The sequence below is a fragment of the Pseudonaja textilis genome, chromosome 15 (genome assembly GCF_049901715.1).
Source record: "Pseudonaja textilis isolate UNSWEBS1 chromosome 15, rPseTex1.2, whole genome shotgun sequence".
In the NCBI taxonomy this organism is placed as follows: domain Eukaryota; kingdom Metazoa; phylum Chordata; class Lepidosauria; order Squamata; family Elapidae; genus Pseudonaja; species Pseudonaja textilis.
In genome coordinates this window covers 2343337-2365939 of record NC_142004.1, presented here as the reverse complement: position 1 = coordinate 2365939, position 22603 = coordinate 2343337, and the positions used below count along the sequence as shown (strand labels likewise).

Sequence of the window (22603 nt, the reverse complement as noted above, 5' to 3'; positions counted from 1 at the left end):
CCTTTCGTCGGTCTTCGGTTCTGAAGGGGGGGGGGAGGAACACTTCGGTTCTGGATGGAGATATTTGTCTGGTGGTCCAAATTCTGCGTTGGCGTCGTAAAAGATCAGAGAAGCCAGTCTACTGGGGCGGTTTGTCCTTTTGGAAGCGATGCGGGGGCAGAACGGAGGGAGTTCGGTCTCTTTAAAGCAGCTGTGTCGTTTTTTCAGGCTTTCGATAGTTAGAATTGAGTGGCAAGGTAGCCTAGAGGTGTAACTCTCGCCCCACAATCAGGAGGCTGTGAGTTCGATCCTAGGTAGCGGCAGGTATCTCTCTCTCTCTCCCTGGGCACGATTTGCTGAACAAAAAAAACCTCCATACTGGTGACAGCAAAGGCATCTGGCCAGTAAATACTCAGCTCCGTTCCGTTGGCCCAGACTTCACCCCGCAAGGGATTACGGGATTGTTAAAAGAGGATGATGATGATAGAATTAAGCTTACTTTATATTTGGGGGGATGACTTTGTGCCTCGGTTATTCAGCGACTCGAGCCTTCCATCCTTCTGAGATGTCGGTAAAACGAGGACCCAGATTGTTTAGGTTTGCAAGAGGCCGACTCTATAAACTGCTCAGGGAGGGCCAGAAAGCACTGCAAAGTGGTCTATAAATCCTATTCCTATTGCTGAGTGAGTTTTGCTCCATTTTACGGCCTTTCTTGGCCACGGTTGTTAAGCGAGCCACCGCCGTTGTTGATTTAGTCGCACGGTATGTTAAAACAGACCTGGTTTCCCCGTTGACTTCGTTTGTCAGAAGCCCGGGATTGCTGCAACCGTTGTTAAATACGAACCTGTTGCCAAGAGTCTGAAATTTTGATCGGCCGCAACTGTGGGGATACTGCAGCGGTTGTAAGTGTGAAAACGGTCATAAGTGTGAAAAACGGTCGTAAATCTCGTTTTTAGGCCCCCTAAACAAAATGTTTGGGGCAACCGGTATGCTTCTTTCGTAAAATAAAATAAAAGTTTGGAATTTGAAAGAGAGGGTTGCAATTTTAGCCTGGCAATTGGAGACCCACCGGGGTGACGCTTCCAACCCCCCTCACCCCCAATTCTTCTCTGGCTGCAGTGAGGGCAGGAGCCCCCCTCCCCCTCCCTCAGCCTCCCCCTCCCCTCTTGGTGTCCTGGCCGATTAAGCTAAGCGCTGACCTGCCCTGCCCTTCTTGAAGGGATGAAGGCAGCTCAGAAAATCCGGCCGCAACGAAAAGGGGTGTTGTGTTGACCCAGCAGAAGCAGCCCCCTGGGAGAAGCCCCGTCCCCTGCCCAGGTGAGGAAGTAGCCCTTCGGCACTCCCCTGGGGGGGGGGGGTGGAAGCAGTCAGGGTTGCGTGGTCCTGGATGCGCATCGGGATGGAGGGATGTACAACTGAAGGGGGCAGAAGCGAGGCGAAGCGGTTCCAGGCCAGGAATCCGATCTCCGCCGCTGAGCCTTGCATTATTCAGGCCGCCGGGGAGGACGGAGACTGGGAGCAGCCGCTCAGGTGAGGCAGGTTGGTCCTCCTCCGCCCTCTCTGCTAGGACCTGCGAGGAATGCTCCCCTCCTCCCCCAGGTGTGTGTGAGTCCAGGGATTCCCCTCCCCTCTCGGCTGAAAGTATTTGGAAGGGAATGGGGGGGCTCAGCTCACTCGTGGGATTTTTGCCTCGTGCCGTGTTCGGGAGCGAAGGTAGGGGACGATGGTGTTCCGGTGGCCAAAGGGGGAATCACGTGACCTTGGGACACAGCAAGGGTCATAAATATGAACCAGATGCCCAGTGGCTGAATTTTGATCGTGTGACCATTGGGGGTGCAGCAAAGGTCAAAAGGTCTCTCTCTTTTCTTTCTCTCTTTTCCCTCTCTTTTTTTCTCTCTTTTCTTTCTCTCTCTCTCCTCTCTCTTTTTTCTCTCTTTTCTCTCTCTCTTTTCCCTCTCTCTTTTCTTTTTTCTCTCTTTTCTCTCTCTTTCTCTGTCTCTCTCTTTTCCCACTTTCCCCTTTCTTTTTTCTCTTTTCTTTCTTTCTCTCTCTCTGTCTCTTTCCCCCCTCTCTCTTTCTTTTTTCGCTTTTCTCCCTTTCTCTTTTTTCTCTTTTCTCTCTTTCCGTCTCTCTCTTTTCCCTGTTCCCTCTTTTCTTTTTTCTCTCTTTTCTCTCTCTTTCTCTGTCTCTCTCTTTTCCCACTTTCCCCTTTCTTTTTTCTCTTTCTTTCTCTCTCTTTCTGTCTCTCTTTTCCCCCTCTCTCTTTCTTTTTTCGCTTTTCTCCCTTTCTCTTTTTTCTCTCTTTTCTCTCTTTCCGTCTCTCTCTCTCTCCCTGTTCCCTCTTTTGTTTTTTCTCTTTTCCTTCTCTCTCTTTCTCTCTCTCTCTCTCTCTTTTCCTCTCTCTGGACAAGCCCAGCTCCTCCTCTGCCGTTTCCCTCCACCGCCCCCCCATCAGACCAGCCGAGTCGCTTGGCTCCTCTCCAGCCTTCTGTCCTTGTCCGTCAGGGGAAATGCCACCCAGGACAGGGCTTCTCCCTGACCAGAATAGCTGCCCACTGACATCAAGGCTCAGCCCACCCTCCTTGCCTTGTGACCCGTGGACCAAGCCAGGCAGCCGAGAAGTCCGGGGTCTGCTTTCTTTCGGGACGCCGGGCCTGCACCCCGAGGGAGCCTCTCCGCCACCCCTTTATTTCTTTCACGCGCGCGTGTGTGTGTGTACCTCGGCTTGGCATCATGCCTGGGGTGCCCACCCCCGATTTGGAAGAAAAGCAGGAGCCGTCCACGGCCGACCCCGAGGATCCGGCTTTGCAAGAGACGCCTCGCCAGATCCTGGAACAGCGAGTGGCCGAGGCCAAGCGCGTGGTGACCCTGCTGGTCTCCACCATCGGCCACCTGCGCCAGGAGGCCGCGACTCTGCGGGCTGAGCAGCAGCACCTCCGTCAGCACATGGAGAAGCTCCGGCAATTCCTGAAGCAGGAGAAAGAGCCCAGCCCGGCGTCGGAGGACACCGAGACGAACAAAGAGCTGGCAACCCACCGCCCGACCTCTGCCGACGCAGCGAAGCCTTCGGAAGTGCTCGAGTCCAGCAACAGCAAACCCGAGAGCCCCTCGGCTGCAGGGAGCAGCGAGTAGCGTGCCCACCCAGCCACCCACCCACTTCTTGGAGCAGAAGGGCGCGGCCGGCCCTGTTTTCCTCCTGGCACGAAGACGGAACAAGGACGCTTCTTGCCCAACCCCCACCCCGGTCAGCACCTTAAAAACCCACCGTTCCGGGTCGCTCCTCCGAAAACTCCCAAATCCCGGGACTCTTTTTTTTTTTTTTTTTTCGGGGTGGGGTGGCGGCAGAGAGATTCCTACCTCCCCAAAAGAAATCGAAATGAACATTCAAACAAGGAGAGGACGGAAGCCCGGCGCGTGGCGGAAAGTGACGCCGAAGAAACTCGGCACCGACAGAAGTCGCGTGGAAGTTTAGGCGGCTCCAGTAAAAAACAAAACCAAAAATGCGTACTGCTTTATGATGTTGTATCGCTTTGTTGTGTTTAGGGGGAGAGTAAAGGGAGGGAGGGAGGGGGGAAAACTTCCTGATTCTTGCAATCTGCGCAGCAGCGGGGTCTCTCCTGCAGAGGGAAGGAAGGTGGGGGGCGTAGCGCAGCCTTGCAGGTGTCTCCTTACCGAGAAGAAAATATAGCTTCCTATAAATAGAGGCTGGTGTTGTTTTTTTCCCCCTCCCCAAAGGAAAAGCCAGGCTGTTTTTCCTGGATGCAAAATCGCCATCGGGGGGGGGAGGAAGAGTGGCTGCGCCTAGAGAGGTTATTACTAAAACCTTGGCCACGTCCAGGTGTGCAGGTTTCAACTCCCAGAATTCCCAGGAAACTTTCACTCTGGCGAAACTAGGTGGGGGTGTTGGGGGCAGTCAGGAAATAATGGGGATCTGATCTGCCTTCTGGAATCGAGTAGATTAAAGCGAATCGATCTAGTGATGGAATGCAAAAGTCCTGAGAGAGAGAGAGAGAGAGAGGGATGGGAAGAGAGAGGGAGAGAGGGAGAGAGGGAGGGAGAGAAAGAGGGAGGGAGAGGGAGAGGGAGAGATGGTGTGCAGAAGGATTTCCTGGGAGCGGGGGAGAAGAGAGCCCTGAATAAGATAGAATAACAGAGTTGGAAGAGAACCTGGAGGTCATCTAGTCCAACCTCCCAGGCTCGGGCACAAGTCCCCTCTCCCATTCCTGACAAGTGGCTGCCTGGTCTCTTCTTAAAAGCCTCCAGGGATGAAGCAACCTCTGAGGCCAACTGAATCGTTGATCTGGGGATTCCAGAGTAACCGAACCTTGGAGGTCATCTAGTCCAACCCCCAGCTCGGCTGTCCAGTCTCTTTCTTTTCTCCAGCTCTCACCAGCTCTTGGAAAGAGTTGCTGCCGTGGGCTCTTGGCCTGGCCTGCCTTCCCATCCCTCCGGCCAGCGGAGGAGCCAGTGGGATGGGGGCCTCCGGACACCTGACCCACCCCAGAATTTCGGCTTTACTCTGCTCCAGCAGCCCCCCCTCCGCTTTGGTCTTGGGTGCCTTTTAATTCCCATTTAGGGTTTATGACGCCCCCTCCTCACCCCCGTTGCTGACCCTGACCAGCCCTTCGATTTCTACCCCTCCTCCCATTCCGTGAATCGGAGCCTGCCTGCTTTCACCCCAGCTAGTAAGCACGGTCTTCCCTAATGCGGGACATCCCCAAAGATGGATGGGATCTGGAATCCTGATCCTCGGCCAGCATTAGGTCTGTTGTGGTCCAACACGCGGGTGGCTGGAGAGGTGAAGCGCAGGAGTCGGACCGTGGAAATGCAGAATTGGGGAAGGGACCTTGTAGGTCATCTAGTCCAACCCCCGACCCCAGCAGGTGTCCCTACACCATTTCTGACAGATGGCAGTCCAGACTCTTCTTGAAAGCCTGCAGGGATGATGCTCCCACAACTTCTGAAGGCGACTTCTGTTCCATCAGTTGATGGTTCTCACTGACAGAAAACGTCTCCTTATTTCCAGGTTGAATCTCTCCTTGTTCAGCTTCCATCCATTGTTCCTCGTCTGGCCTTCAGGTGCCTTGGAAAATAGCTTGACCCCCTCCTCCTCTCTGTGGCAGCCCCTCAAATAGTGGAAGGCTGCTCTCCTGTCTCCCTTGGTCCTTCTCTTCCTTAGACTAGCCCAGCCCAGTTCCCGCAACCGTTCATTGCAGGTTTTAGCCTCCAGTCCCCTCATCCTCCTGGTTGCTCTTCTCTGCACTCTTTCTAGAGTCTCAACCTCCTTTTTATAGTGTGACCAAAAACTGGATGCAGTACTCTAGGTGTGGCCTTACTGAGGCTTTATAGAGTAGGTATTAGTACCTCACTTGATCTCGATTGTATCCCTCTGTTAATGCAATTTAGGAGTGCATTAGTTTTTTTGGCAGAAAGACTTGAGAATATACCTTGCAGCCTTTGGAAAAAAGCGGAGAGGTGGGTTGGCCTTTTTGGAAGGAAGAGGGTGGGATATTTCTCCCAGGTTTTCAGGAAATAAGGAAGAAGCAGCTCTTGAGAACCCAAATGAATCAAACAACAAAAGAGATTGTAAACTTGGCTGTGGGGTTTTTTTTTTCCCTGCCGAATGGATTGAGGGAGACCCAAGAATAACTTTTTGGAAGCCCGCAAAGAGGTGTCTTTTCGGCCAGGGAATGCTGACCTATAATAAGCTGTGCCCTCACGCTGCCTGGTTTGGAAAACAGCGATGCCAGGCATTGGAGGATATTCTGCCTTCTTTGCTTGGCACCTTTGGCTGAGGGTCTCCATGTCTGCCATGGGCCTCGTGGGCGTTTTTCCGACCTGGATGGTGCCATGCCTGGCGTTCCGCCGGGATTCTGCCAACAGGGGAGTTGGCATAACCATTTGTTGCTTGGAGATGCCAAGCTTGCCCTGAGCCCCGTTCACAAAGCCAGCTTTCCACTAAAGCCCTTTAATCTTCCTGCAAAAAAATAATAATAATAATCCCACCACGGGGTGCTTTGCACGAGAGTTTTCCCTTAAGTGAGTTCCTGGAAATCCAACACTGCTTGCCAAAATACCCAAAGATTGCCAAGGATGGAATTTGGGGATTTCGCTTTCTTGAAAGTCTACGGAGATTCTCAGTCAATCTGGTTGTGATTGTCCCCAAAGGTGCCCCCTCCCTCCCTCCCTTCCTTCCTTCCTAGTGGTTAGAATGCAGTATTGTAAGCTCACTCTGCCGACTGCCAGCAGTTCGATCCTGACCGGCTCAAGGTTGACTCAGCCTTCCCTCCTTCCACAAAATGGGAAGACCCAGATTGTTGGGGGCTGGAAGAGGCTGACTGTAAACCGCTTAGAGAGAGCTGGAACGCGTTGCAAAGCGGCATATAACTCTTTTTAAGTCCTGTTCCTATTTCATCCAGATGTCCCTCCAGAAGGCCGAGCGGCCGGTCCAGCCTCACCGTACCGCCCTGTCTTTTCAGATGGATGCCGAGTTGCCCACGCAGCCCAAGGTGGCCCCGCTGACCAGGACGGAGAAGGTGCAGGAAGAGCGAAAACCGAATCGTCTGAGCGCTGAGGAGCTGAGCAAAATTGAAGAAGAAGACGTCTTGGATAAGATGGTACAGTAGTAGCTGCCTAGCCTGTCTTTCCTCTTGTGGAAATCCGTACTCCCTACGCCCCCATGCTGGTTAGACTGGCAGGCATCAGGGTTTGTGCGGGGAGACATTTGGAAGAGGAAGTTTAAGGGGGGGAAATATGGCTGTCTTGGGTGAGTCCTTCCAGTTTGCACCTAGTTGTTCTGACCCAGGCTTCCTAAGGCCGTAATTAAGCGCGCGCTTAGTCCAAACAACTCCCTTTTTATTTCAGCGCTGGGAATTATGTGCATTCCCAGCCTGTAATGAGTCCCAAACAATCCCTCGAGATAAGCACCCACCTTTCTCTCCTTTGAATGGCTGCCAACAACTAAAGTGCCAAATGAACTGAGCTTATGTCGCTAAGCAAGAGATATTTCTTAAGTGAGCTTTGACCCAAAAGCTTTACGCCTCTTGTCTCCACAGCTGGACCAGACCAGAGACTTTGAGGAGCGACGGCTGATCCGGGCAGCCATGCGGGATCTGCGCCAGCGGAAGCGAGGTAACTTTGAACAGTCCCTAAATGGACCATTGTAAGTCGAGGACTTCCTATCCTGGCTTTTTAACGATAAAACATCGGCTGTTTTTGCTCAACGGCTGGTCCAAGAATTACGACAGGCATTCCCCAAAGTAGGGGCCTCCAACCTTGGCCACTTTAAGGCTTGTGGACTCCAACTCTGGCTGAGGAACTCTGGGAGTTGAAGTCCACAAGTCTTAAATCTGCCAAGGTTTGGAGACCCCTGCCCCAGAGCTACTTAGGACCCATTTTACAACTTCTGATGGGCGTCTCCTTCCCTCCCCCAGACCCAGAACCGTAGTTTGGGCCCTTAGCACGGCATGGCATGCCAGCTGGCACTGATACAGCTGTTTGCCATGCCCTGCAGCCTCGTGACTGCGATTTTGGGCAGTTTTTTGTGAGTTTTGGGAGGCGTTTACTTCCGATTTCTGGCCAATGCCCTCACCCTTCCCTTTGACCCAAAATGGGTTCGCTTCTAAAACAGTTTCTATCCCAGGGCAGGAACTCTATTGCGTTCTACTGTATAGTGCAATATTCATGCAATATCAGGGGTTTTCAATTCAATGGCATAGAACGCGAAGGATGCGTGTTTGTGTTTATTTTCATGGTCATAATGTGCACTGTAAGATGGCCTTTAATTTCCTTGTGCAAGGTGCAATGACACTAAAGTGAACAAAGCTAAAAAAGAAAAAGTTGAGTTAGCCAAGTGGGAGGAGGAGGAGGAGGAGGAGGAGGAGGAGGAGGAGGAAGGGTCTCTTGAGCCCCTCTCTCCTCTTTCTTTGCCTGCCCTTGGAGATGAAAGGAACCGCTGCCCATCTCCCCAAGTAAAGCTTGCCAGCCCATCCCAACGCCAAGCAGGCGACGGAGTAAGGCTGCCTGGCGCTCTTTGGAGTTGGGGGCCCCAGAAGCCTCCCAAACGCCAAATAACCCCCACTTGCTGAGCAATTTCTCTCACCCCACTCCCCGCTTTTTGCAGACCAGCGAGAGAAGGAGCGGAACGAGCGGCTGCAAGAGGCCAAAGCGAAGGGGGGCTCCCACACCACCGAGACCACCTCCCAGCATAGCAGAACCTCAGCAGATGGCTCCGCCGTCAGCACGGTCACCAAAACCCAGCGCCTCGTGCAGTCCAGTAAGAAGGGGCGGGGGCTTGTAGCGCAGGTTGGGGGGAGGGGGAGAAATAGCCTCAACCCAAGCAGGAGACCCTACGTCAGGGGCCTTCAAACTTTGACCGCTTTTAAGACTTGTGGACTTCCAACTCCCAGAATTCCTCCTGCAGTCATGTCAGCTCAGGAATTCTGGGAGTTGAAGTCCACAAGTCTTAAACTTGCCAAGTTTGAAGACTCTTGTGATAGATGATAGACAGATACATACATAGATAGATAGCTATTAGATAGATAGATAGATAGATAGATAGATAGATAGATAGATAGATAGATAGATGATAGATAGATAGATAATAGATAGATAGATAGATAGATAGATAGATAGATAGATAGATAGATGATAGATAGATAGATGATAGATAGATAGATAGATAGATAGATAGATAGATAGATAGATAGATAGATAGATAGATAGATAGATAGATATAGATAGATAGATAGATGGGTAGGTACGGAGAGAGAGAGATGATAGATTGATAGGTGATAGATCAGAGGTCCTCAAACTTGGCCAAGTTTAAGACTTGTGGACTTCAACTCCCAGAATTCCTCCTCCAGTCAGTTTAGCTCAGGAATTCTGGGAGTTGAAGTCCACAAGTCCTAAACTTGGCCAAGTTTGAAGAGCCCCTTGCGCCTATGTCATTTCTGACCAATGGCTGTCGGTCAGTCTCTTCTGCTGGTAGGCAGAGGGAGAATTTTTTCCCTTATTTTTCCTCCACAAAAACTTAAGCCCAATCACATAGTTTCATAGTAAAGCATGGGTATCCAGCTAGTATTATAATAATAATAGTAACAACAACAACAACAACCCTGGCCAGCATAACGAATCCTGTCTCCTCTTCCCTACCCGATATTTTCATTCCAGATGATGGCAACAAAGCATCCCGCACCATCACAATGGAGGCAAGCTACACAAAGAGATCAGAAAGTAAGTTTTCCTCCTTCTCTTTTGATTTCTTCCAAGAGAGGCTCTGAGTGTGTGTGTGTGTGTGTGTGTGTGTGTGTGTGTGTGTAACCCAACCCGATTAAATAAACCTGGTTAATCTAGCTGCAGGTGCAGGTCAAGGTGAGTGGAGTTAGACCAATGTTTCTCAAAGTTGGCCGCGGGTGGACGTTGACCCCCACAATTCCCCAGCCGGCATGGAAGTTCACGTCCGCACATCCTAAGCCACATTGGCTGGGGGATTCTGGGAATTGACGTTGATCCCTCTTCAAGTCACCACGGCTGAGAAACATTGGCTTAGACGACCAATTTTGAGTAGAGTAGAATAGAATAGAATAGAATAGAATAGAATAGAATAGAATAGAATAGAATAGAATAGAATAGAATAGAATAGAATAGAATGAGAAAGGATAGAATAGAATAGTATAGAATAGAATGAGAAAGGATAGAATATAGAATGGAATGGAATGGAATAGAATAGAATAGAATAGAATAGAATAGAATAGAATAGAATAGAATAGAATAGAATAGAATGAGAAAGGATAGAATATAGAATGGAATGGAATGGAATAGAATAGAATAGAATAGAATAGAATAGAATAGAATAGAATAGAATAGAATAGAATATAGAATGGAATGGAATAGAATAGAATAGAATAGAATAGAATAGAATAGAATAGAATAGAATAGAATAGAATAGAATAGAATGAGAAAGGATAGAATATAGAATGGAATGGAATGGAATAGAATAGAATAGAATAGAATAGAATAGAATAGAATAGAATAGAATAGAATAGAATAGAATAGAATAGAATAGAATTCTTTATTGGCCAAGTGTGATTGGACACACAAGGAATTTGTCTTCGGTGCATATGCTCTCAGTGTACATAAGAAAAAAGGATGATCCATCAAGAATCCTAAGATACAACACTTAGTGACAGTCATAGGTTACTAATAATCAATCAAAACATACTAGGAAACAAATAAAACAATATAAATGTTAAAGGTACAAGCAACACAGTTATAGTCATAAGTGAACAAGGGACTGCATTTTCAACCCTTAGGATTGACATTCCTCTCTGCAGAATTTGATTTTCGCCCAAAATATGCCAGGGCTGATTTGAGGGAAGGGTCCTTGGGAGGTGAGCGGGACTGGAGGACCCAAAGGAGCCCTGTTCCTGGTTTGGGGAAAAGATCACCTGGACAGGTGCTTCCAATGAACCAGAGGTCATTTCCTCCTCTTTCTCTCCTCCTGCCTGTTTCCAGAAGACGGCAACACCTTTGTCCAGACCAAGTCGTACAGCTCGTCGTCTTCCAAGAAAGTGGGCAGGTAAGACCCCCCTTCCCCGCCCCCACCCCTGAGTTTTCTGAGTCATGCAATGCTGCCACTCTGGGGTGCAGCCAAATCCCAGGCGGACTCGCCCAGGACGCTGATCTTACGTTAGGAAGTGCTCAGAGAGCGCAGGAAGAAAAGGAGGCCTGGTGTGTCTCTCTCTGTGTGTGTGTATATGTGTGTGAATGCACAGGTGAGAGGAACCAGAATTTGTAGCCCCCACCCCACCCCAAAGGGACCCAAAACAGTCAAGGGTCCCCCCCAAAAATGAACCTGGAGGGCTGGTAACTTATCTCCCTTGGTAAAACGGAGGGAGGTCTGGGGCTGAGCTGAGCTGAGCTCCTTCCACGTATGTCTTTTTCCCCCCGGTGTTATTTATATCCTGCTTTTAAACAAGACTTCTCCAAGCAGCTGACACCAACCCTGAAAATACGCAGAGGAGAAAACCAGGCTAAAAATAGCTCGAATCAAAACAAAACACAAAAGGCAAGAAGGGGCCACCCTTACCCATCCCCCACCCTCCAGCCCTGCGGTTGGCAGGCAATGCACCCCTTGCCAAAAAGGCCCGAGCTTCCAGAGCCCCCTCCTCCAGATCTCGAATTCTCTGAATTTGGCTTCCAAGATGCTTTCCTCCCTCCCTCCCTCCCTCCCTCCTTCCCTCCCTCTTTCTCTCTCTTTCTCTCTCTCTCTCTCTCTCTCTCTCTCTCTCTCTCTCTCTCTCTCTCTCTCTCTCTCTCTCGTTTATTTTATTTTTTTCCTTCCCCTCCAAGTTTATAATAAAAAAGGAAGAGACCCTGGGAATGAATGCAGGGAGCACTTCTGCCTTTCTCTCCTTACAAACTCTGCAGTTCTGGTTTCGAGCTCTGGAACATTAATATCTGCTTGCCAGGGTTAAAAAGTATTTTTTTTTTCTTTTCAGTTTAAAAAGTAAGAAGCGGAAAACGGCCTGCCCGCAAAAAAAACTCCCAGGAAATTTAAATGTAATGCCTTTTAAAAGTCTGTTATGCGAACACAGCTCAGGTGGTACTGATAGTCTTACAGAAGTTACAAACGGCACTGAAAAAAGCCGACTTATTACCATTTTCCACACTTATGGCTGTTTGCAGCATCCCCAAGGTCACGTGGTTTACCTTGGGATGCTTGGCAGCTGATTCACATTTATGACGGTCATAGGGGAGGGTGTGTTTGAGTAGGTTTTCTGTTCGGAATGGGCTGTTTTCCAACCTGATTGGACTTCCAAACTTTGCACAGATCCCTTGGGGGAAAAATGGGGTGGAGGGGACAGACAACAGATGCTATTTAATGGAATTAATAAATAACCCTCCAAGTACTTGGAGCTGATGTGTTTGTCTTCTTGGAGAGGAGGGTTGGAGGAATTCTCCCCGCCCCCTGGAATTTGTCATTTTTGTCCTCTTTCTTCCGCCCCCCTTGGTGCAGCATCTTCGAAAGGGAGGATCCAAGCCCCAGGTCTGGGAGCAGTCTAGCTGACTTGGAGCGGCGCCAAGCCGAGAGGAAGAAGGAGATCATGAAGGCCCAGACCATGCCCAAGATGTCCGCCTCGCAGGCGCGCAAGGCCATGATCGAGAAGCTGGAGAAGGAGGGCGGGAGGTGAGGAGCTGGGCTCAAGGGGGAAGAAAGGAGACAACTCACCACGGCCAAGTTCCCATGGCCAAGTTCCCATGGCCAACTCAACATGGCTAACTTCCCACGGCCAACTCAACACGACCAACTTCCCATGGCCAATTCATCATGGCCAGCTCCCCATTGGCCAACTCACCTTGGTCAACTCCCCATAGCCAACTCCCCATGGCCAATTTCCCATGGCCAACTCAACATGACCAACTTCCCATGGCCAATTCATCATGGCCAGCTCCCCATTGGCCAACTCACCTTGGTTAACTCCCCATAGCCAACTCCCCATGGCCAATTTCCCATGGCCAACTCAACATGGCCAACCCACCATGGCCAACTCACTATGGCCAACTTCCCATGGCCAACTCACTGTGGGACAACTTGCTGCCAACTTACACGAATATCAAAGAAATGGTGGAATAAAATCATTAAGGATCAAAATCATTCAGAATGCAAAAGGAGAGACGAAATGTGAATGGGAGTCAATCAATCAATCAATCAGAAGAGAGCTGGAAGGGACCTTGGAGGTCATCCACTTTTTAACCCTGCTTCTGTTTTAATCCCACCACCAGCCCCAACGATGGAGCCCCACTGGGATTTGCTCATTTTGCTCCCTGGGTTAGCTAGTAAACTATAACAGTTTGGGGGAGGATGTTGATGATTTTTAAGGCTGGAGATTGGAGTGTTTTCCCTTCCCCCCCCCCTTCCCAAAGGATTTCTGCTCCCCATTCCCAGCCTAAGCCTTTCCGGAAGGAAGCAGACAAGAGGCTGGCAAGCTTGGCTCCTTCAGCTGACATCTTGGCGGCTTCCTGGAGGGACGCTCTTCCTGTGGGCTGCAGAACTCTTTGATTTGCGAGGGCCTTTCCATGGCCGGGTTCCCAGGGCGAGATGCTCCCCAAGGGGGGAGGCCCTTGGCTCTCGGAATCCAGCTGGTGCTGCTTCGTTTTGTTCCCAATATAGCGAGTGGCTCTGCCTTCCCTTCCCTTCCCTTCTTTTTCCTCCCCTTTCTTTTCCGTCCTTTTTTTACTTCCTTTCCTTTCCTTTTTTTCTCTTTCCTTTCTTCCTTTCCTTCCCTTTCTTTTCCTTTCACTTCTTTCTTTCATTTCTTTCTTTCCTTTCTTTTCCTTCCCTTTCTTTCCCTTTCTTTTCCTTTCTTTACTTCCTTTCCTTTTCTTTTTTTCTCTTTCCTTTCTTCCTTCCCTTCCCTTTCTTTTCCTTCCTTTTTTTCCCCTTCCCTTCCCTTTTTTCCTTTCCTTTCCTTTCTTTCCCTTTCTTTTCTTCCTTCCCTTTCTTTCCCTTTCCCTTTCCTTTCCTCCTTTTCCTTTCCTTTTCTTTTCATTCCCTTTATTTCCCTTTCTTTTCTTCCCTTCCTTCCCTTTCCCTTGCCTTTCTTCCTTTCCTTCCCTTTCTTTTCCTTCCCTTCTCTTGCCTTTCCTGTCCTCTCCTTCTTTCTCTCCTACCTCACTGCTTCCTTCCTTCCTCCCCTCCTTCCTTCCCTCCCTCCCTCCCGAGTGACACTTTGGGGCCACCAACACTCTGGTCGGCCTCCAAGGAAAACTTCGGAGGGCGCTCGTTTCGGGAGGTGCCTGTGCCGGCCGGCCTGGCCCCCAAACAGCTACGAGACGCCCGCTTTGTCTTCTCTGCAGCCCTGCCAGCCCCGCGATGGCCCGGGTGGCCATCCAGCGCTCCTCCAGCTTCGGGGTCCCCAACGCCAACACCATCAAGCAGATGCTCCTGGACTGGTGCCGTGCCAAGACACGGGGCTACGAGGTGAGCGCCTGCCCGTCTCCCGCGGCCTCCCTGGGCCCGGTTCCTCTCGTTCTTGACCGCCCTCATTTTTCTCTCTCTCTCCGCCTCCCCCGGGCAGCACGTGGACATCCAGAACTTCTCCTCCAGCTGGAGTGACGGCATGGCCTTCTGCGCCCTCGTCCACAACTTCTTCCCCGAGGCCTTCGACTACACGCAACTCTCGCCCCAGGACCGGAGGCACAACTTTGAGATGGCCTTCTCCGCAGCTGAGTAGGTATCCCCCTGCGGGGCAGGGCCTTTTCTGGTCAGCTTGGCTGGCTCCCAAAAGAGCTCCTGACCCCGCTACCTAGCCCACCCCAATAGCAATAGCCCTTGGACTTATATCCCGCTTCACAGTGCTTTCCAGCCCTCTCTAAGCGGTTTACAGAGTCGGCCTCTCGCAAACCCCAACCATCTGGGTCCTCATTTTGACGGAAGGATGGAAGGGTGAGTCAACCTTGAGCTGGTCAGGATCGAACTGTTGGCAGTTGGCAGAGTTAGCCCATAAATACTGCATTCTAACTAATGCTCTGGACTCCTGACCCAAAGAAGGCCAGCCTGAGATTCCCAGCCCTCTAGGGCAGGCCGCCCCCAAGACTTTTTGGGTACCAGGGATCAGTTCTGTGGGGAGAGGTTTGTTCGTGGACCGGAGGGAACGTGGTTTCGCCTCCTGCCTGCCTCCCACAGGTGGGGCTTCCCTGGTTTACACAGCCCAGTTTCTGGCATGCCATGGCCCACTGCCCATCCACAGACCAGGGGTTGGGGGGGCCCTTTTCTAGGGCACCCCAGAGCTTCCTGGCACCTTGCAAAATAAGATGGTGAACCCCAACAGGTTGGTGCAAGGCTGGGCAGCATGTCCAGCAGCCCAGAAAGACGGAAAAAGTGGGGAAGAAGATGACGTCACGGCGAGACGACGGGCAGTTCGGGGGCTCCCGAAAAGCCGTTGATATCCTGGCAGCTGGGCAGTCCAATTGGACCTAAATCGTCCCGTAGAGACGATAAACAAGGAAATCACACTCCATGGATCCCAGGGACATCGCAAAGTCCCCGGTTGAATTCGTGAGGGTAGAAATTTGAGGCAGCTTCGTCAAAGGGACTCTGCCACAGCAGCCATTTTGAGAGCACGCACAACTCACTCGCCAAGGGTCCAGAGCTGCCCGTCAGGCCAAAAAATTGGGTGGTGGGGATCCAGTTAGGAAGGACACAGGAATGTGATCCGGTTGGGGGAATCACATTTTGGGCAACGAAGAGAGAGCTGTCACCCTCCCTCCTTTTACAGAAGAGTTCTCAACTTACGCCACAACCAGAATTTCAGCCGCTAAGCGATGCAGTCCTTAAATGAGTCATCCCAATTTTGCAAATTTTTTTTTTTTTTTAACCATAAGTTAACTATTCACCGCAACACTTAAGCAAATCCAGGCTTCCTCCATTGAAATATTTTTTTTTGTACGAAGCCAGCTGGGAAGGTTGCAAATCGCAATAACCTTGTGAGCGTTAACAGGTTGCAAATTGCAATCACAAAATAGTAACCACAAGACACCGCAATTGTTGTAGATGTGAGACAGTGGCCACGCGCCTGAATTGTAGTCGGTGCAGTTCCAGGCCTGGTGCGACGGTTACAAAACTTTGAGGATGGGTTTCAACTCCCTTTTTCCCTAAAGCCATTGCCATTTTAAGCCACGGTTTAAGTGAAGGGTCGTAAGTCAAACAGAATGGTGGCTTGTTTCCTCTTGTTTGGCTACTTGTGGGAACGACAACCTAGAGCCCTGACCCCGGGCGTCTGAGATTTCAGCCCTTAACTATACAGGTAAACCTTGACTTAACAATCACAATTGAGCTCAAAAATGTATATGTTGCCAAGCGAGACATTGGAGTCTTGCCCCGTTCTACAGCATTTCTTGCCACCCGTTGTTAAGTGAATCATTGCATTTGTGAAGCTAGCAACCCGGTGACTTGGCTTCCTACCCAGGAGGTTGGATCTAGGCAGTTTCCCTGCCCTCCTGCAACCAGGAGCCTCCCTGGGGTGAAGATGGCACAATTTTAGGCATTTTGCCTTAGGACACCTACTTTCCTCTGACCTGGGCGGTTTTTTTCCCCTCCGTGAAATGGGTCTCCTGTGAAAGTTCCTGAAGGACGACACGGTGGGGGGAGCCAGGGGGGGGCGCATCGCTGCCTGGAGCTGAGCATGGGGTGGCAGTGGAGGAAGGCGGGCATCATGGTCCAAGGGCGAAAAGCAACTGCGACCCCTGTCTAAGATCGGCATCACGGGCTGGGCTCCCATTGCAGCTTTTGGGTGGGTGGGGGACACACCTAGAGCGTGTTTGACCTGTGGAGCAGCTGGCACGGCGGGGGCTTCTCTGGCTTTCTGGGGCGGGAGGGATTTTGCTCCCGCAGAGAAAGGCAGGATGGGGAAACCTTCCTTTTTTTTTTTTTCCTTTTCCTTTTCGCCTTTCTCTCTTTTTTTTTTGCTGTTTTCCGCCTGTCCCTTCCGGCGCTTCCTCTCCCAAGGCCTTTCTCAACCTTCCTGCCAGCAGCCCTGTGGAAAATGGCACTTGCAGAACCAATCTGGGACTCTGTGTGTGCGTGTGTGTTTTGTGTGCGTGTGTGTGTGTGTGTGTGGATCCTGACTCTCCTCTCTTCAGCTCTCCCTCTCGGCTGCCTGTGGCTCCTGATCCATTCGGGTTTGGGTGAAATCAGGCGAGAGGGACCGGCTGTTTGGACTGCAGCGTGGCGCATTCTCCGCCTTACTCTTCCCCCGCCGTGGGTCTGGGGCACGGACCACGAGCCCGAGCGAGCCCTTCTCCCACGGCCCAAACTCAGGGGTCTCCTGTGCAGCTTCTGCCTTGCCCTCCTTCCCTTTCCCCTAATTCTTTCTTGTTTTTCTTTCTTTCTTTCTTCTTCTTGGCTTGGCGCACTCCATGCCGTGCAGGGGCCCGTTTCGGGATGGGGCACGCCGAGCGAGTCGCTCATCCCTTCTCTGTATGTTGCCATATAGAGCAGGGTTCCCCAACCTTTAAATGCGGTGGGAGGGGGGGCTGAAAGTGGGGGGTTTGTTCTGTGGGAGGGGCGGGGCACCGTTGCTCGCCCGAGTGGGACCCCGAGCGCCTGCGACGCTCGCGCCGGTGTGGCCTCAACCGCCCCCGCAGCTTAACGTGGCCCGGTTGCAAATAGGCCATGGATCGGTTGTGGTGTGCGGCTCACAGGTTGGGGACCCCCGATATAGAGGGCCCCCAAAAGAGCACCTCGCTCCTGTCCACCTCTCCGGTCTTTTTTTTTGTCTGTCTGTCCGTCCTGGCCATCCCGCCTGGATTTCCGTCGCCTCTTCCGCTCTCCGCCCTTCTCTTCTGCATCTCGCTCAGGAATGAGCCCACTCCCCAACCCGCCGGCACCCCAATATCCCCCCCCTCCTCTGTTTGTATTGCACGGTGGAGAGTCCATGCCTGCTCACCCCAGTTGCATGCACTTTGGGTCTGGTCACCGAGAATGTGAACTGTATTTATGTATCTTGTGTTTTCTGTTTTTTTTTTTCCTTCTCTCTCTCTCTCTCTTTGTCCGATTTTCTTTCTCTCTTCTCTCTTCCCCACCCGGGCTGTGATCACTGGCTTCCTCTTCCTCCCCCCTCCTCCCCTCCCTCCACCACAATCCCCCCCCTCCCCTCCCCCAGGACACAGGCAGAATGCCCGCAGTTGCTGGACGTGGAAGACATAGTCCGGATGAGGGAACCAGATTGGAAGTGCGTTTACACGTACATCCAGGAGTTCTATCGCTGTCTGGTTGAGAAGGGGCTGGTCAAAACCAAAAAGTCTTAACCTTCCCTTCTACAGCGCTACGGTGAGAAGCTTCTCCTCTCCTCCTCCTTCCCTGGGGCGGTTTCTTTGGGGCGTGCGGGGAGGTTGTTTTTTCGGGGCTGGGGCTGCAAGGTCAGAGATTCTACCCTTCTACCCTTTGGGGCTCCTTAGCTGGTAGGTGGCGTGCGCTGGCGAGAAATGCGGGGACTTCCCAGCCTTGGGGTGCCTTAGTCTGGAAAAGAGGGGTGCTTCCTCCAAGACCCCCCGGGGCCAGTTAGAAGGAGCCTCTGCAGCTGGCCTTCCCGGGAGTTTGGGAAAAGGCAGGAGGCGGACAGGTGAGGGAGACTGCCTTCCCAGGAGTTTTGGAAAAGGCAGGAGGCGGACAGGTGAGGGAAAGTCCCTTCCCAGGAGTTTTGGAAAAGGCAGGAGGCGGACAGGTGAGGGAGAGTCCCTTCCCAGGACTTTTGGAAAAGGCAGGAGGCGGACAGGTGAGGAAGAGTCCCTTCCCAGGAGTTTGGGAAAAGGCAGGAGGCGGACAGGTGAGGGGGAGTCCTTTCCCAGGACTTTTGGAAAAAGCAGGAGGCGGACAGGTGAGGGAGAGTCCCTTCCCAGGAGTTTGGGAAAAGGCAGGAGGCGGACAGGTGAGGGAGAATCCCTTCCCAGGAGTTTGAGACAGGCAGGAGGCAGACAGGTGAGGGAGAATCCCTTCCCAGGACTTTTGGAAAAGGCAGGAGGCGGACAGGTGAGGGGGAGTCCTTTCCCAGGACTTTTGGAAAAGACAGGAGGTGGACAGGTGAGGGAGAGTCTCTTCCCAGGAGTTTGAGGCAGGCAGGAGGCGGACAGGTGAGGGAGAGTCCCTTCCCAGGAGTTTGGGAAAAGGCAGGAGGCAGACAGGTGAGGGAGAGTCCCTTCCCAGGAGTTTGAGACAGGCAGGAGGCAGACAGGTGAGGGAGAGTCCCTTCCCAGGACTTTTGGAAAAGGCAGGAGGCGGACAGGTGACTGAAAGTCCCTCCTCCACCTGTGCCTTGCCTAGACTTATAAGTTCTTGGAGAAGCTGGAAAAAATGACTCAGGCCAGCCTTGTTAATAGCATCTCCAGACCAGGAAGCCCCACACTGAGCGAGCTAAACAATGGCTTTATAAGGACAGGCTGGCTGGCTGGCTTGGAGCTCGCCCAAGACTTTCCCCACTGCCTCCGTGGGAGGTGGGGGCTGCGGGGGCGGGGCGGGGGGAGCATCCATCAATTCCTCTCTTGCCTCCCACACCCCTGTGCGTAACTTGAGTTGCTGTCTGAATTGGCCCCATGGCCCTCATCCCTGTTGGGGGTTTGGGGAGGCGTCCAGGCTGAGAAAGCCCTTGGATGGGAGGCCACTAGGAGATTGCGAGGGCTGCCAGCCAGAGTGGGACGTAGGTAAAAGGACCCTTTGGAAGAAGGCAAGGCGTTCCCTTCTTGTGGGGAAAACCAGACTTCCTCTTTTAGGGTGGGAAAATTGAGTCTTTCCGTCCCAGCCTTGCTGGTGTCAACCACGGGGTTGCAAATTCACCAGACTCGGCTGCTCCTCCTCTTCCTCATCAGCCACCTCCAGACCTGGGGGCTGTGGACTCTCCACCTGAGGTCTGACGGACGGCCCAGGCTCCGTCTCTCTCTCTCTTTCTCTCTCTCTCTTTCTCCTTCTCTCTCTCTCTCTCTCTTTCTCCTTCTCTCTCTCTCTCTCTCTTTCTCCTTCACTCTCTCTCTCTCTCTCTCTCTCTCTCTCTGCCAGCTCTCTTCCCTCTTCCCCCTCTGAGCTCTCGGGTTGCCCTGATGCCAACTCCGATTTAGTTGGTGGAGGGGCAGCCGACAGGCCACAACAATATCCCTATTCAAACTTTTCTGGATTTGTACGCAGGTCAACTTATGACCACTGCTCAAAAATGCGTGTCGTTAAGCGAGACAAATTATTTAAAATGATTGAAACATGTTTTTTTTTAAAAAAATGTTTTGCCATTCCCATTTCATTCTCTTCCTCCTTCGGCGTTCCTTCCCTTTCACAAATTCGATTTCTACCTTTTCTCCGGTATTCAATGTAATTCATTCCGTCCCGCGGCGAGTTGTCCTAGACCCAGGCTGGATTCTGGGACCGATCGCAGCTTAGCGCGACGGGACGGTGGGGCCCTTTGTCCTGCCCGCCCCGCCCCCACCCCGCCCGAATCGAACCCGTGTCCCTTGGCTTTTGCAGGATGCTGGTGGACTGCGTCCCGCTGGTGGATGTGGAGGACATGATGGTGATGGGGAAACGTCCGGATGCAAAATGCGTCTTCACTTACGTCCAGTCCCTCTACAATCACCTGCGGCGTCACGAGCTTCAGCGGCGGCAGGCGCACCTGTAGCCGTTCTCCTCTTCTGAGAGACACCCTATCCACCCCCCACTCCCAAAACACGGGGGGGGGGGGAAGCTTCCCACACTTTCCCTACTCCCCACCTCCTGTTTTCCCCACCCCCACCACCGCAGGCTGGCCGTTGGCAACTCGGGCATCCCAAGGACCAGGCGAGGCCGCCCAGCCTGGGAAAAGGGACCGGAAGGTTTGGCTGCCAACTCTGCACCACGCCTGCTTTTTATACCGAGGTTGTTTTTGATTGTGGCTTGTAAGTTATTCTGTTGTTTGTTTGTTTTGTAAAAAAAGCCTGTAGCCCCCTCCCCACTTTCTGATGGTCCAAGAGACCCTAGTCTTGCTTTCCCTGAAGCCTTTAATCCAGAGGGGCACCAAATTGAGGTGGCAGAAGTGAGAAAGGATGGGAAAACCTGGCTGGAGAATCACCGCCGCTATTAACTGCATATCATTCAACGGAGCCGAAATGGAAACCATCCCTCCTCTTCCTCCCACCCACCCACCGCACCGCCAGTTGTGGTCCTGTTGCTCAGCCTCGACAAGAAATCTGGGTTGGCACCTGCAGAGATCCAAATGGCCTCTTTTTGACCCGCCTTTCAAACCAGCTGGTGGCCTCAACGCCGCTCTCAAAGGGCGCCAATGACCAGCTGTCTGCAAGGAATATAAATCCTTCCCTTCCCCACCCTCCTCCAGTCGGAGCCGAAGAAGCTTCTCAGATGAGAAGCGAAAGGTCTTCGAATGAAAAACCCAGAAAGCGCAGTTGCCTCTGGGACATCTTTGGGCATCTAAACCTCGGGATCTCTTGGGAGGTTTGCTTGCAAGAGATCGGGAGGTCAGCTTAGTGTCCACGTCGGGTCCAGCTCCCTTCTGCGCTCTTCATTTGATGGTAGCAGATCTTCCCCTTCCCCTCACCCCTCGTTCCTAGGGACCCCACCCCCACACCCCGCTGAAGGCAAGCCAAGCTGGGGAGGCCCCACATGTAGAAGCCTCTTGGGGCGGGGGAGGGACGTTGACCTTTCGCATCCGCCTTCGCTTTCCCACCTGCCCAAAGCCCGGCCTGATCATGGATAGCCGTGTGTTGTTGTTTTCACTTTGTGCACGCTTTTTTGTCACAGAGAAAAAAGCTGCGAAGGAGGGGGGAACATGGGAAAGGCAAAGAAGGGGGTTGCGCTCCTGACCCCACCCCGTCCCAAATTAACTCGCCTCGGTCTTTTGGGGGGGGAGGCAGCCTCTTGGGCTCAGGCGCCGCGGCCGTGGCATCGAATCGCGCACTTTCCTTGGTTGTCAAGGAACTGTTGAAAAGAAGAGGGGCGCTTCATTAAAAGCCTGAGTCCTGCCATGGATTGAGGAGGGGGCTCTGCTAGCTCAGAGGGGCTCTTTCCACCAGTAGTTACCAGCCACAGGTGTTGCTGGGATGTCCCTCCTGCTAGAGGGGCTGCTGAGTCGGGGGGATCTCAACTCCGTGGCCAAGGAGGACCCCGATGGGGAGTTTTCTTCGTGTGGGTTCCTGCCTGCCGGGGAGCTGCTCCCCTGGCACCCACCCACCCCTTCCGGAGCTGCCTTGCCCGCTTCAGGTGACTCCCAAGCGGGGCGGGCCAGTCCTTGGGGCCGCGTGGGGTAGCAATGGGACAGCGGACTTGTGATATGCGTTGCCAGCCTCCCTCTGGGATTGTAACCCCCTTCTCGCACCAGCACAAGAATGTATCAGCACCGCCAAGAGAATAAAAGCGTTTGGATTGTTGCTCCCTGCCTCATTCCTGCCTTCGCCTCGTCTCCACGCTCCTCTCACTCTAGCACTGATGCTGTTCCCTAGTTGGGTCATGAAAGGTCTGCAAGAAAGTGCGCACGCTCAAAGAGCACCAAGGACCCCTCAGTCGTCCTCTTTGAAATCCCAGTTTTCTTCTAGCCCTGATGACGTTGCCTAGTTTGGGTCGTGAAATGTCAGCCAGAAAGCTCGGAGAGAAACCCGCAGTTCTTTCTGCAAACCCCACTCCCTTCTAGCACTGATGATGTTACCTAGTTGGGTCATGAAAGGTTTGCAAGAAAACAAGCCAGCTCAGAGAGCACCAAGGACTTCACAGTGATTCTCCTCTTTTCCTCCTCCTCCTTTCCTCCTCCTCCTCCTAATCCTCTCCTCCCCTTCACAAACCCCACTCCCTTCTACCACTGATGATGTTACCTAGTTGGGCTCATGAAACGTCTGCAAGAAAACAACCGAGCTTGTAGCTAAATGTCTCTGGAGGTTCTCAGTCAAACAGGTTAGGGTTGTTGTTGTTTTCCCAGGAGGCCAGTGGACTTTTCTTGGTTTTTCTTTGAAGAGGTTTCCCTCCTCATCCGAGAAGCTGCTTCAGTTTCCCAGTTCGGTTCTTCAGAGCTGAAGAAGCTGCTCAGATGAGGAGCGAAACCTCTTCAAAGAAAAACTCAAGAAAAGTCCAGTGGCCTCCTTGGAAAAAAAAAAAGAAAGA

At 52.1% G+C, this 22603-nt stretch overlaps 1 protein-coding gene across 5 annotated transcripts in view; it reads left to right on the top strand.

Moving 5' to 3' along the window:
* SMTN (smoothelin) overlaps positions 1 to 21879 on the top strand; it is a 44792-nt gene extending 22913 nt beyond the window's left edge. For 3 of the 5 annotated variants that reach the window (XM_087913064.1, XM_087913061.1, XM_087913060.1), the window contains exons 13-21: positions 6459 to 6596; positions 7035 to 7110; positions 8102 to 8254; positions 9151 to 9213; positions 10495 to 10558; positions 11999 to 12169; positions 13840 to 13963; positions 14061 to 14212; positions 19988 to 21879. In XM_087913064.1, coding sequence (XP_087769190.1) covers positions 6459 to 6596; positions 7035 to 7110; positions 8102 to 8254; positions 9151 to 9213; positions 10495 to 10558; positions 11999 to 12169; positions 13840 to 13963; positions 14061 to 14212; positions 19988 to 20138 — 1092 coding nt within the window. In that variant the 3' untranslated portion in view covers positions 20139 to 21879. Of the gene's footprint in view, positions 1 to 6458; positions 6597 to 7034; positions 7111 to 8101; positions 8255 to 9150; positions 9214 to 10494; positions 10559 to 11998; positions 12170 to 13839; positions 13964 to 14060; positions 14213 to 17645; positions 17813 to 19987 lie in introns of all 5 variants that reach the window. The other 2 variants (XM_087913063.1, XM_087913062.1) reach the window with 1 other exon arrangement.
* Positions 21880 to 22603: the final 724 nt, after the last annotated feature.